The 14,879-nt window shown below is 40.3% G+C and overlaps 1 protein-coding gene across 8 annotated transcripts in view; it reads right to left on the minus strand.

Annotated features, from left to right (window-relative positions):
- Positions 1-2,390: 2,390 nt before the first annotated feature.
- Positions 2,391-14,879, minus strand: part of TLR1 (toll like receptor 1) — a 35,191-nt gene continuing 22,702 nt past the window's right edge. For 2 of the 8 annotated variants that reach the window (XM_013062225.2, XM_045076554.1), the window contains exon 2: positions 2,391-5,025. In XM_013062225.2, the coding sequence (XP_012917679.1) occupies positions 2,586-4,958 (2,373 nt within the window). In that variant the 5' untranslated portion in view covers positions 4,959-5,025 and the 3' untranslated portion in view covers positions 2,391-2,585. Of the gene's footprint in view, positions 5,026-7,303; positions 7,408-7,505; positions 7,604-11,488; positions 11,951-14,879 lie in introns of those variants that run through there. The other 6 variants (XM_013062219.2, XM_004763998.3, XM_045076550.1 and 3 more) reach the window with 6 other exon arrangements.

The raw sequence follows: 14,879 nt of genomic DNA on the forward strand, positions 1-14,879 counted from the left end.
CCTAAGCCTGATGAAGGACCCTGAGATCATGACTTGAACTGAAATCAAGAGTCAGGTGCTCAACTGACCAAGATACTCAGGTACCCCAGAACAAGTACTTTTATATATTTTTTAGCATATGTTTTGTGGTTTTAAGTTCCCTTCCAGTATGTGTCATAAAAGTTTTTTTTTTTTTTTTAAGATTTTATTTGTTTATTTGACAGAGACTACAAGCAGGCAGAGAGGCAGGCAGAGAGAGAGGAGGAAGCAGGCTCCCCGCTGAGCAGAGAGCCCGATGTGGGGCTTGATCCCAGGACCCTGGGATCATGGCCCAAGCCGAAGGCAGAGGCTTTACCCCACTGAGCCACCCAGGTGCCCCTGTGTCATAAAAGTTTAAATGATGATTTTTCTATATCCCTAAATTCTAACTCCATAGTTTAACTTTTCAATATCTTTGACAGTATGATCTTAATCTAACTTTTCATGCTTTTATCTCACTGTCATTTTTCATAAACTACATGGCTCAGTCAAATTGGGACACCAATCCCAAAATAGTCCTGGATATTCTTGTCTTTGTTCTCTTCATCTCTCTATTTATAATGGTCTTTCCATTCCCCAACATCACACATTGAAAAATCCAAAGTTAAAATCTTCCTTCAGTGTCTAGTATAAAAACCATCACTTCTAAGACTTTTTTTTTTTCATTCATTCAATCTGAACTTCCATTGCATATTTTTGTTTCACTGATTTTTATTTCAGTTATCTGGATTCATGTAATATCCTCTGATTGACTTTAAGTTTCTTAGGGCAAGAAGCAACTAGTACATGTTGTTACTTGAGTTTCTTCTTCCAGAAGTGGGGACTGAGACAAGAGCTTTGTGTACAGGTCATTTGTTTGGAGAAGTAATCTCATGGATCAAGAATAAGGGGACTGGGAAAAATGAAACAAAGAAGAAGTGAAAAGGCAATTTCAGAGTGAGTAAAGCTCAGTCCTACTGGGGACTCATTGAGGAATGGTATAGAACGTAACTCATTTGTTAACCTAAGAAAAGAAAGCAATATATATCTAATGGCTCCCTTTCCTTAAGTGGTAAGGGATCTCCCTGGGGAATATCTCTGGCACTTCTAGCTTTGGGAATATACCAGAATGCTTGAACAGGCTTCTGTGAACATTACATACAGGGGTATTAATGAAGTCACAGGGCATAAAATGAGAGATACATGGTGCAGCTATGACAAGATGCTGTCTGCTTACACCTTCCCAGAGCTGACAGCTAGACTAAAAGGATAGAACATGAGAATGATTGATGAGTATTAAAAACGTCTGATAAAATGATGCTAGGAAAAAATATCTGGTATAGTTCATTCCTTGCACTGTCCCAATCCGCTCATGTCCTGCTCATGTTTAACAGTTCCTAAAGACAAGAATGCCATGTATAGAAATAGTACACATGGACTATATTCTTCCATCTGATCAAAAGAGCAAAGTTTCTTCTTTGCTCTTTGTTAAGTCAGGCAACTAGAATCTCAGCAAGAGCTCTAGCCACAGAAAACCAGACTCAGAATTTCCAACTGACCTGAGATTTAATTCAAGAACTCTTGGTTTGGGTTCCCCCAGGTCCAGACCCCGAGACAACTATTCAACCACAAGTAGTTTATTTCAAAGGTGATCCCAGGAAACACTCTTAGAGGAATGAGGATATGAGAAAAGGTTAGAAAGGAAACTAATAAAAAATATGTTTATCAAGCTATTTCCACGATGGAGAATTGGAATTCCATTCTACTTGGGAACTCAGGGAGAGTATAAAGCCTATCCCAGATTTGTCCCCAAAATGAGTGAGAAATTTGGGGCATTTATCCAACAATTCTCTTCCTGATATTCATTGAGAGCTCCTTCCAAGAAAAACCCCCAGCATTTCTTGGGGCACCTAGTGGAGTGGGTTGTTGAGAATCTGACTCTTGGTTTCAGCTCAGGTTGTAATCTCAGGCTTGTGAGATAGAGCCCCATGTTGGGCTCCATGCTCAGCATAGAGTCTGCTTGAATTTCTCTCCCCCTCTCCCTCTGTCCCTCCCGCTTATGTTCTCGCTCTCTCAAATAAATAGATCTTCAAAAAAAAAAAAAATCTCCAGTACTTTTAAATTGCCCTTTGTGTAAGCCAAGTAGGTTCTCATGGCCAGGAGAAAATCCAGGCAAAGAGTCTGCAGCATTAGCAATAATTGGTCTTCACCATGCAAGGACAAATGCTGAGTAGAAGCAAGAAGGGCACCAATAGCTACAGAAATCTGCTATAGAAACAAAAATTATTTAAATAGGTACTTGTCTTGATTACATGATAAATTCAATGAATTCAGTCATACAAAAAAAGATAAATTCCTCATGTGTTCGAAATTAACAACTTAAATCAAAATTATATCATTGCATTAATTTTTATTACCATATATAAATGGTGAACTGGAGACTCTGAAAGTACACATTTTTATCTACATTATATATTCAAAATTCCATTTAGATTTCTGTTGATGCAAAATAAGTCACTGTTGGAACTTCAAAAGCAGCAACATTTTTCCCGAAGAAACAAGGGAATAGTTTTAGATCTATGTGTGATCTATTTTTTTGCTTGCTCCATCAATTTAATATTAATAGATGCTCTTAGGTTAGCCCAAAAAAGTCCATGTTTGCTCTTCTCCTTGGGCCATTGCAAGTAAGTCCTTTGTGCCATGAGATTTTTGAGCTTGTGATAGTTGCTAGGGATGGAATACTGTGGAATAGGTTCTAGCAAAATCAAGATTAAGTTATCAAAACCTTCATGAAAGAGATTATGGTGGGCAAAGTAGAGTTCATAATGGCACCACTCACTCTGGACAAAGTTAGGCGACAAAACAAAGATGGACTTGTAACTTTTCTCAATGCAGTTTATGATATTTTCCACGATGCTCTTGCCAGGAACAAAGCTCCTCTCATGGAGACAAATCCTTATACCTTCCTTTTCTAGGTTTGGTAGTAATTCACTCTTCACCCAGGCCGAATCATGCCCACTATATGAAATAAAGGCATGGAACTGGAGGGTTCTTTGGACTTCTTCTAAAGGTATGTTCCTTGCCCTACGCCGGGTCTGGGTCCACTGACACACCATCCTGAGATACCAGGGCAGATCAAAGTAGATACAGAGGGTGGTCACAGTAGCAGTCAACACCAGCATAGTGATCCCAATGGTAACAAGCAGCAGAGTTGTGTTGCAGGATAACTGAGACACGTGAAAGTCCTTCAGCAGGGTTCCCTTGTAGTTTTCTGGATAGTCACACTTGTAAGAATCAGGCCAACCTTCTATTACTTCATGGGATACTCGGCCTAGACTTTGGACAAATTCTCTGAGCTCACATGTACATTGGAATGGATTGTTCCCTGCTCTTATGGACCTAATCTTCTGGCAGCTCTGGAAGAAATCAGCTGATGGGTTGGAAATTGAATTAGAGTCAATGATCAGTACAGAAAGGCTGCTAAAAGTACCACAGTCTGGAAGGTGGGCTAAAGAATTGGAAGCAACATTGAGTTCTTGCAAAGCTTCTAGTTTCATGATTGGCTTAGGAATGCTCCTTATTCTGTTATTGTGAAGATCAAGTTTCCTGATCTTGGGAGGTAAACATCTGAAAACAGATTCAGTCAGTATATTTGAAGACATATTTAAATTTAATAAACTTCCAGTCCAAGTGCAATTTCCTTCATTTTCATCATAACTTAGAGAATTTTGGCTAATGTCCAATTGTTGTAGAGACTTCATCCTCTTGGTCATATTAACTATACTTACAAGTTCTTTTAATTGATTCATTTGTAAATTAAGCGTCTTCAGTTTAACCAAGTTTCCACAATTTTTAAAAACCATGTCTGTTAAGAGATTATTAGAAAAATCCAAATACAGAAATGGGCTAATTTGGGATGGGCAAACCATGTGGACCATGTGTGTATCAGACACTGTGAAATTTTGGATGTTCATATTTGAAAGGATTTCATAGATATAACTTTGTGGCAAAGAGAACGCATCACTGACAACATGGTGTATAGATAAGGCCTTCAGTGAAGTGTTAGAATAATCAAAATATCTCAAGTCAGGTCTACCCTGTAGTTTTACATTTGTAATTGAGAAGTACTCTATGCTTGTAGGCCAAACCAACTGGAGGATCATAATGAAAAAATTCCAAGTTGTTTCAATGTTGTTTAAAGTAAGATTTGATAACCTTGAATTCTTTTGAAGTTTTGACAGAATATCCTGGAAATAAGAACATCCATTATCATCTAGCACACATTTGATATTAGATAGTTCCAGACTTACTGCTGTGCTGACTGATACATCCAAAGTAAAACTGAATTCCTTTCTTCTGGGGAAAACAATGTGTAGACTTTCTGTGTTAAGGTTGTGAAGGCTCTCAGGGTCTTCTTCTTCCCCATAAGTGTCTCCTAAGACCAGTAAAACCTTATTTATATGCAAAGGAGCAATCAGTAGCACACTAGATTTTTGTAACCATGTGGCACTTAATCCCAGAAATTCTAGTTGAGACATGTTGACAAATTCTTTGCATATGGGCAAATGATCAAATGGATTAAATGAGAGGTCTAAGTGCTTGAGGTTCAAGGTAGGATGGCAAGAGATCTTCCCCAACGCATTGTGGGACAAATCCAAGTATTCCAGTTCCTGGTTGAATTTGAAAACACTGATATCAAGATATTGAATTCTATTATGAGAAACTACCAAAATCCTCAGCTTTGATAGTGATAGGATGTCAGAAGTGTGAAGCTCAGATATATAATTTTGTGATATATCTAAGATTGTTGTTTTCAAGGATAGGTCTTTGGGAACATGAAAGAGACCAGTTTTTGATCTGTTAACTAGAAATTCACTTTCATCAGACAGTTGGGTTCTGGTCTCAAATATTAACATGAAGATTATGGCAAAATGAAAGATGCTAGAATTAGTTCTCATCATTTTGTAAGACCAGATATTCCTAAGTGTAGTTGCTATTCCTCAGACCATCTCCATACAGGTACGGATCCTTAAAAAACAAAACAAAACAAAACACTTTAAATGACTGTATGAAACTAGGCATCGCTGACATTAAACATTTTTTCCTAGAGACTCATAAAATTAAGTCTGTTCCCTGGACTCCAAGTTCCTTGGAGTCACATAACTGAAATGAGGGAAATATACCTATTGATAAACAACTATACCACCTCTAATCAAATGGAAGGTGTAATGGGTAGAATGATGGCTTCACCCAAAAGATAATTCCGCCTTTTAACCCTGTCCTATCCATCACAAACTGTGACTATTACCTAATTTGGGAAGAGGGTCTTTGTAGAAATAATGAGGTTAAGGATCTTTAGATGAGGAGATCATCCTAGGTTATCCAGGTGGTCTTTAAATCCAGGGATTTTTTTTTAAGATTTTATTTATTTATTTGACAGACAGAGATCACAAGAAGGCAGAGAGGCAGGCAGAAAGAGAGGAAGGGAAGCAGGCTCCCTGCTGAGAAGAGAGCCCGATGTGGGGCTCAATCCCAGGACCCTGGGATCATGACCTGAGCCGAAGGCAGAGGCTTTAACCCACTGAGCCACCCAGGCACCCCCAGTGACAAGTATTCTTACAAGAGAAAGACAGAGGGATATTTGATGGAGACAACAGAGACACAGAGAAGGCCATCTGAAGAAGGAGGCAGAGATGGGAGCAGATACAGTGCAAACCAAGGAATACTGATAGCTACTGGAAGCTGGAAGAGGCTTTACGGAGAGTTTAGTGCTACCAACACCTTGATTTTAGACTTCTGGTCTCCAGACCCACAAGAGAATACATTTCTGTTGTTTTTTAGCCACCAAGTTTATGATAACTTGTTACAGCAGCCACAGGAAACTGATACAGATGGTTTTATGTATTTATGGAAAGTCCACTGAGCCCAACCCTCCCAAGATCATATAGAACTCAAACTAGGATTCACAGCCAGTGGTATTTTCTACCTTTGACATGCACCACCTCATGGCTCTCTTAAGATTTCCTTTCCCATGAGGTTGAATTCAAACTCTTCTTGCATTACTTTTTATTACTCACATGTGATTTCACACCTAACTTTGGTCTTATTCAAAAGGTAATTAGATCATGATAAATGGTCTCTCAGAAATCCCATTTATTCATCCATTTATTTATTCAACCACTCTGTATTGATAATCTTCTGGCCTTGTTTTAGGAACTAGAGATAGAGTGTGCTAAAGCTGTGAACAAAATAAAGCCCTAATTCTCAGGGAGCTTATTATCTAGTGGCAAGATGGAAAAATAGATAACTACAGGTAATTTCATGTAGTATTAAATATTATATAGAAAATTTAAGCAGAGGGGCACCTGGGTGGCTCCATTGGTTGAACACCCAACTCTTGGTTTTGGCTCAGGTTGTGGGACTCAGACCCACATTGGTCTCTCTGCTTAGCATGGAACCTGCTTAAGAGTCTTTCCCTCTCCTCTCTGTCTGCCCTCCCCTCACTCCACCTTGCACAAGTTCTCTGCACCAAAAAAGAAGAAGAAGAAGAAGAAGAAGAAGAAGAAGAAGAAGAAGAAGAAGAAGAAGAAGGAGAAGAAGGAGAAGAAGAAGAAGAAGGAGAAGAAGAAGAAAAATTAAACAGAGTAAATGAATCAAGAATAACGGTCGGCATGTAACAGTGGTTGGTGGATTTTTTTAGACTGATCGGTCAGAGTTCTAGGACTTTCTGAGAAAATGCCATTGTGGTGTAAACCAGAATGGAGTGAATAAGTCATCTATGGGAAGATCTTTGGGGAAAGCATTTCTGACAGAGGAAAAGGCCAGTGCAAATGTCCTGGGGCACGGCTGAGGCTGGCTTATCTGAGGTACAGTAGGGTGATCAATGTTAGTATGGAGTGAGTGAAGATGAGAGGAAGTAGAGGCAAGATTGTTCAAGGTGCAGATCATTGCAAGGAGTTGGGATTCTGGTCTGAGAGTCAGGAGGGAATGGGGAGCACTGAAACATTTCAATGATAGGAGTAGTTTCCTCCTCTTCAGAAAAATTTTATTCATCCATTCATCAAATAGGTATCTATTCTCTATGAAGTGCTAGACATCATTCTAGGGTATGCTTATTGCACTAGTTATCAACCCACTATAGCCCAGACACTATTTTGTTATCAAGATTCTAATGACATGGAGATGAGGGGGAGTTGTGTTGGGATGACCCCTAGAGTGTGATCCACATCCCCCTACCCCACCCCCTATTCCACCCTCCCCTTTCAGCTGGGGCTACAGAGCTACACGGGTCTTTCTGGGAACTTACTCAATCTCTTGGGGCTGCATTAGACAGGCAAGCCATCAATATTGGCAAAGAGTCAAATTCCTCTTCACATATCCCCTCACATCTCTCCATGGGCACAAAAGGACCTAAATAATTAAAGTCCCAGAAACAGCCCTAAGTTGTAAAAATCCTCCAAGGTACACATGTAAACTTATTTAGTATTTGGAGCACTGTTTGGACTTACACTTTTACAGAGGTGTCCAATGATGCCTTGGTTATCTTGATTTCTTTGAATATATGAGAGGGCCCAGTAGACCCCTTTCATCACCATTCATGTAAACTCTGTGCAAGGAAAGGAACCCAGCCATTAAAATGCATGTTAAAGAAAGGTGGTATCCAGGGGCGCCTAGGTGGCTCAGTGGGTTAAAGTCTCTGCCTTCGTCTCAGGTCATGATCCCAGGGTCCTGAGATTGAGCCCCACATCGGGCTCTCTGCTCCGTAGGGAGCCTGCTTCCTCCTCCTCTCTCTCTCTCTGCCTGCCTCTCTGCCTACTTGTGATCGCTGTCTGTCAAATAAATAAATAAATAAAATCTTAAAAAAAAAAAGAAAGAAAGGTGGTATCCAAAAGACACTTGAAAAGATGCTTGACATCACTAATCATCAATGAAATGCAAATCAAAACCACAATGAAATATCACTTTGCACATGTCAGAATGGCTAATAGCAAAAAGATAAGAAATAAGAAGTGTTGGTGAGGATGTGGAGAAAAGAGAATCTTTGTGCACTGTTGGTGGGAATGTATATTGTGCAGCTACTGCGGAAAACAGTGTGGAGTTTCCCCAAAAGATTACAGATAGAAATACCACATGATCCAAGGGCACCTGGGTGGCTAGTTGGTTAAGTGTCTGCCTTTGGCTCAGGTCACAGTCTCAGGGTCCTGGGATCGAGTCTCCACAATGGGCTCCATGCTCAGCAAGGAGTCTGCTTGTCCCTCGGCCCCTTTCCCCGCTCACTCTGTCTCTCTCTCTTTTCCTCTTCCTTTCTCAAATAAATAAATAAAATCTTTTAAAAAATAAAAAGAAATACCATATGATGCAGTAATCCACTATTGGGTATTTGCCCAAAGAAAATGAAAGCGCTATTCTGAAAAGAAATACAGCCCTTTGTTTATTGCAGCATTATGTACAATAGCCAAGATATGGAAGCAACCCAAGTGTCCATTGATAGATGAATAGATAAAGACACACACACACACACACACACACACACATGAATATTACTTAGCCATTAAAAAGAATTAGCTCTTGCCATTTACAACAACATGGATGGACCAAAAGGATATTATGCTAAGTAAAATAAGTCAAACAGATACCATATGATTTCACTTATATGGGAATCTAAAAAACAATACAAAGAAAAGAAAGCAGAAAGAGAATCATAAATACAGAGAACAAACTGGTGGTTGCCAAAGGGAACGGGGTTGGGAGCATGGGCAAAACAGCTGAAGAGGAATAAGAGACACCAACTTCCAGTTATAAAATAAATAAGTCACTGGGATGAAACGTACAGTATTAGAACTATAGTCAATAATGTTTTAATAACATTTTATGGTGACAGATGGAAATTGTGCTTATGGTGGGCACAGCTTATTGTATAGAATTGCTGAATCACTAAGTTGTATACCTGAAACTAATATAACATTGTATGTCAACTATAAATAAAGAATGTTTACATTTAATGAGAGACTATGAACTCTGAAAAACAATCTGAGGGTTTTGAAGGGGCAGGGGGTGGGAGGTTGGGGTACCAGGTGGTAGGTATTATAGAGGGCACGGATTGCATGGAGCACTGGGTGTGGTGCAAAAATAATGAATACCGTTATGCTGAAAATAAATAAAAAATGAATTTAAAAAATTAAAAAAAAATTAAAGGTGGCATTTTTATGGCATTGATTATATTTGGTTGAAAGATCCAGAAATTGCCCAATTTATTCTCTCCATCTTCCTGAAAGAGCTACTCATACAAGTGAAAATACTTATGTGAGAATCAGAATAATACCCAATCACTGTCTGGGCCAGTGTCTAATCTCTCAAAACAGAACCAGCTAGTAAAAGCTAAGTTGAAGTAAAACTGGCTTGGGTTTAAGGTTTCAGTGGGATTTCTTGACTTATGCCTTAGCTTGAATCCAAATCTGGGGATCTTTCTAACTTCTGGCCAACTCCAGGATTGAAAGTAAGCTGTGGTCAGGATAATCAGGCATGGTTCAGGAGATGACAAGAGAGACAAGGAGCATAGATAGGGCCCCATGCACAGACGCAAGTGCTTAGCACACAGTGAAGCCACCAGAAACAAGACAAAAAAGTTGTCCTTGTTTAATTAAAAACAGCAACTTCCACAAGGGATTTAAATTTATCGTCTATCTTGAGCATTTAAAGAACGCCTGGCTTCAGGGGAGCCTGGGTGGCTCAGTCCGTCAAGTGTCTGCCTTCGGCTCAAGTCATAATCTCAGGGTTGGGGGATGGAGCCCCACATTGGACTGTCTGCTCAGCGGGGAGCCCACTTCTCCCTCTGCCCGCCCCCTGCTTGTGCTCTTTCACTGTTTAAATCTTGAAAAAGAAAATGAGCAACAATTTGGGACATATGGCTCTTACTGAGATCTTGATCTTAAATAAACCAACTAGATATTTTAAGGAGTTAATCTCTCCTAAGTTTTTAAGGAATATAAGCGAAATGAGCAACTATAGTTTGCTTTGAAATATTTGAAATGGGGTTGGAGAGGGCATTGGATGGGGTTCTAAGTGAAATAAATTACCTATAAATTGATACTTCTTGAAACTAAACAACAGGGATTCATAGTGCCTACTTATATAAAGTTTTGAAGTTTTTCATAACATAGAAAATGAAAAACTACAATTTGTTTGGGATTGTATAACAACTTTTTAACCAGTCGGCTAGTCTCCCTCTCCCTCTGTGCCCTCTCTCTGTGTCAAATAAGGAATCATCAATTTAATACTCAGTTTATGAAACCACTTTTATTTCTGTGATTAAGAAGTCAAAGTATTGTACACTTGAGGAACTGACTTTTGGGTACTTTAAATTTCATATACCAAACTTGCTAAATCAGCAAAGATCAATTTTTTTTTTTCTAATCAAAGTCCTGATGGCCAGCCCTGAATCTCCAAACTATTTTACTACCAACTAAAATGATTATTTGCCAAGTTGATTCATAAGAGAAAGTTTTAATTCAAAAGTATAAAAGTATCTCTAGGTGGGTTTATGTAATTTTAATGATTATGATAGATTTGGCCTCACTGTCTATGATACTATACATCAATACATTTGAGTTGTCTTTAGTGACTTTGGCATAATCAAATCAGGACATTGACTTGACTTCTGGATAAAATCCATACAATCAACCCGGCCTATGCAGTTCAGTACCACAAATAGTGACTGTGAGTCTGTACCACACAAGGCCAACGAGCTCTGAGGTTGAAAGCATCAGAACCAGTTCAAGAGCATTTTGGCTTTATTTCCTATGTGGTTTTGTAAACTTTGGCTTTGTATTGTGAAGATGTACTTACTTTCAATTCTTTTGATCAAATGGGGTGTAGCCTGGGAAACATTTTCTAAACCTATAGTCGCACCTGACTAGTAGTGCCCAGAAGAGTTTCAGTGGCTTGAGAAAACGGGAAAAAGTGTCTAGTGGGAACAGCCCAGAGAGAAAAATTAAAATCAGCCTAACCGTAAAAACAAAAAGGGTTGTTTGGTATCATTGTCTCCAGGAGTAATTTATCTAGACCCCCCCATCTTCCTCATTGGTCTTACTGTAAAGGGAGGAATGGGACCAGTACCACCGGCGGCCAACAGCTAGCTGCTCTGTAAGAAAACCGTGAGATGTTTGAGATCCAAATTTCCATCTCCCGGTTCAAATACAGTTTCTGAGTGCAAGCCATGCTTGGGAAGAGGTGTCATCAAAAGAAAAACAAATACACACAAAACACATAGACACACACACACACACACACACACACCCCTTCTCTGAGTTCGGATGAGAAACTGATAAATGCTAATTCAAAACACAGTAAGCACACTGCAGAAATAATGTATTTAGAAAAACACCCCAAACCCATATGATCTCCTACTTGTAGAGACTTCTGACATTCTTGTGTCCAATAACTGTTAAACCATTATTTTCTTTTATAGAATTTTTTAAAAAAAGTCACTTACCAACACAACCTGCCCGTCTGTCGCATTGGCAGTCAGTAAGAACTTGAAGTACTTCCTCAAACATTCATTTCACTGGGAACTACTTTTAAATGCTGGGGGGCGGAGAGAAAAGCTCTTTTATGCCATCTACTGAATCCCACTGAAGTTACATAGTAAGTATAAACTCATTGTCTTCTTTCTACTCACATGTAGCACAGGGTTTGGTGAGTTGACGATAGACCTGTATTTAAATAGAATTTTTGTGGCTCTCTCTTTCACCCTAGTCAGCTCACTCCGGTGTTTCCTCCCGATCAGTCCACTATTAAAAGTGACTGAGAGAGGAAAGAGGAAGGGTTCAAGATCAAAGTTCCGCTCAGACTCATGGAGAGGGAAGATCATGTGCTGACACAGGACAGATGCCAATCGTGTCTTTTTCTTTGAGAAATTGGTTTTCAGAGAAAATCTGTTTGCTCCAGTTTTTTGCCATTGATCTTTTCAAACTTTTTTCAAAAAGTGATTTTTCAAAACTCTGTTATGAAGGGGCGCCTGGGTGTCTCAGTGGGTTAAAGCCTCTGCCTTCGGCTCAGGTCATAGCCCAGGGTCCTGGGATCAAGCCCTGCATCGAGCTCTCTGCTCACAGGGAGCCTGCTTCCTCCTCTCTCTCTGCCTATCTCTGTCTGTGAAATAAATTTAAAAAAATTTTTTTAAAAACCCTCCATTATGAAAAACTGTGCTATTTATCAGTCTCTTTTGTCCGGGAAGGTCTAAGACACCCCACGCTGGGTTATTTACCTGCACGCTGAGGGAACCATTCTGACAGCTCCACTCTTTTAAAATAGCAACAATAACAACAGATGGGCCAACAAATGCCCACTGTCTGCCCCAGAACTTGTCCCCAGCCAAAGACTCCATGATGTGCCATCATAGACTGCATACAACTTCTTGCTATAATCAGCTTTTTCTTCCACAGTGAGCAAGGCCAACTTCCCTCTCTCTGTCATTCTCTCTGTTTCTCTCTACCCCCTCGCGACTTAATAGAGGAACTGTGTCTATAAATATATTTCTGAAACTGAAAGAATGAACCTCCTTCTCCTCCATGTCAACTGTTTCTTCTCTCAGACCCCTAACAGGAGATGAGAGTCCTCTTTGACTAAGAATTCAGCTTCTGGCTCCCAAAGATATTTGACTTTGTGAACCGGGTCTAGAGGTGGGGCACTTGAGCATTCTAGAGTCCTGGAACTCCTCCCCACCATTCTCAGGTGCCCACCTACTTCTTTCTTTCCTCCATATTGTCATAGGATGAACACACTTGTAATCGTGTCTACTTGGAATCGTGCACAGATCCACATGTCCTTAAAAAACCTTTAATTTTCTCAAAAGCAGTTGAAGTAGGCCTAACCATCCTGCCATTACCTCACCTTCACAGGAAACAGAGCCAACTGGCCAGTCTGAGCTCTTGAATGACTGTGTGGAGTAGATACTACTACCTATCCTAGACCTCCAGATTATATATGACTTATATTTAAGAAAGAAAGAAGCTTTTATCTTATTTAAGCCCCTGTGTTTGAGGTCTCCTCATTCTGTACCTTAACCAGCACAATTATAGAAAAGGACATCTGCCTTCCTACCTCTCACCCCTGGTCCCTACATCAGGTCTGGAAGAGGGAGCGGCAGGACTATGTATCTCAGACCGTGTGCACCTCCCGTACATGCACCAAGATTGAGCTATAAGCTCTGCTAGTGATATGGAGAAAGGAGATGAGCTTTAGATGGGGATGGAGATTAAAATTTTAAAACTAGATCGCAATATTAATACCTCAAACGGACTAGAGAGCTTTGATGTCTGCTCATCACTAGGAGGTTAGAAGGGGAGAATTTCAGAATCCACTTGGCTGGATGGGGAAAAGTAAAAACTATATATTTACACGTGGCTCTCTTGAGATTTCTCATAAACTAACTTTAAGTAAAAACCTCTAAGTCCCTGTGGCTGGGGGGTCTGGGTGGCTCAGTCAATTAAGCATCTGGCTCTTGGTTTTGGCTCAGGTCATGATCTCAGGGTGGTGGGATTGAACCCCACATGGGGCTCGGCACTCAGCATGGAGTCTGCTTGGGATTTCCTCTTTTCTTCTGTCTCAGCCCCTTCCCCTGTTCTCTCTTTCTTTCTCTCAAAATAAATAAACACATCTTAAAAAAAAAAAAAATTCCTGTGATTTTGGACTTCTGGCCTCTGAAACTGTGACAGAATCAATTTCTGGTATTTTGACCTACCCAGTCTGCACTATTTGGCTGTGGCAGTCCTAGCAGACAAACACATCCAGGAAGGCTGCTAGGTGGATTTTTTCTTTGCTCACAGCTCCCTTTCAATTCCAACTTTGTGCCCAGTGTGCCCCTCCTCTTGAAGGGCCACCCCAGCCAAAGGCTCAGGGCCTTTTTGCTGCCCCAGGCTGGCCCAAAACCTTTCAAGCCAGCAGCACTCCCTCATCATCTTTGGCATTTCCCATTCCTCCCAACCCATCACCTTACTGAAGTACTTAATTTTTATTCTTATCATGGTGCTAACAACAAAGAGCATATGAAGACAAACTTCTTAAATTACAGCAGTAGATTTGGAGCAGGTACATGTATGGAACAACGATGAAGGAAGGGAACACTCTGTTTGCATCGAGTTTTAAAGATAAAAATGAGGATTTCAAAGCCATTTTATGCTTATGGCCATTCAGAGCTATTCATTCACCCAGTAAGTTCTACTAAAGGTCTTCAATGGACCACACTGTTCTTAGCACCAAGGACGAGCAGAAAGGAAGAGGCATATGGTTCTTTTGCTCTTGGAGCTTATATTTTAGTGGACAGAAACAGAAAACAAGTGAACAGGATGACTTAGAGGGTGATGTGTGCTGTAAAGGAAACCAAAGAGAGGAATCCTTCCTTAGGTTGGGAATTCCAGAAGGTCTCTCTGAGGAGATGACATTTAAGCTGAGACACGAATGGCAAGAACCAGAAGTAAGAATAATCTCAACAAAGAGAGTAACAAGTGCCAGGTGCAGAGGGGACAGAAGTGGGACTCAATGTGGCGCATTGGGGAAGAGCCAGAGGCAGCTGTAGCTGGAGGGTGGTAGGCAAGGGGAGAGAGGAAAGAGATGCACAGGTGGTTCAGAGTGGAAGGCAGACCATGATGACAGGTCCTGAGGGGCTTGGATTTTGTTTTAACCATAAGGGGAGGTCATTAGAAGGTTTTAAGCAGGAGAGTAGCTTGATACAACTTACACTTTAAAAACAATCCCTCTGATTGCTGTTTGGAGAATATGTGAGGAAAGAAGAAAAACGAAAAGGCCCGTTAGGAGGCCAGAGGTTCTAGATGGATCCTCCAGATCATATTTTCTCTCCAATACAAAAATAGAAGGGACAAAGGAAT

The sequence above is a fragment of the Mustela putorius genome, unplaced genomic scaffold, assembly GCF_011764305.1.
Source record: "Mustela putorius furo isolate JIRA1106 unplaced genomic scaffold, ASM1176430v1.1 tig00000083_pilon_pilon_pilon, whole genome shotgun sequence".
NCBI classification, from domain to species: Eukaryota; Metazoa; Chordata; class Mammalia; order Carnivora; family Mustelidae; genus Mustela; species Mustela putorius.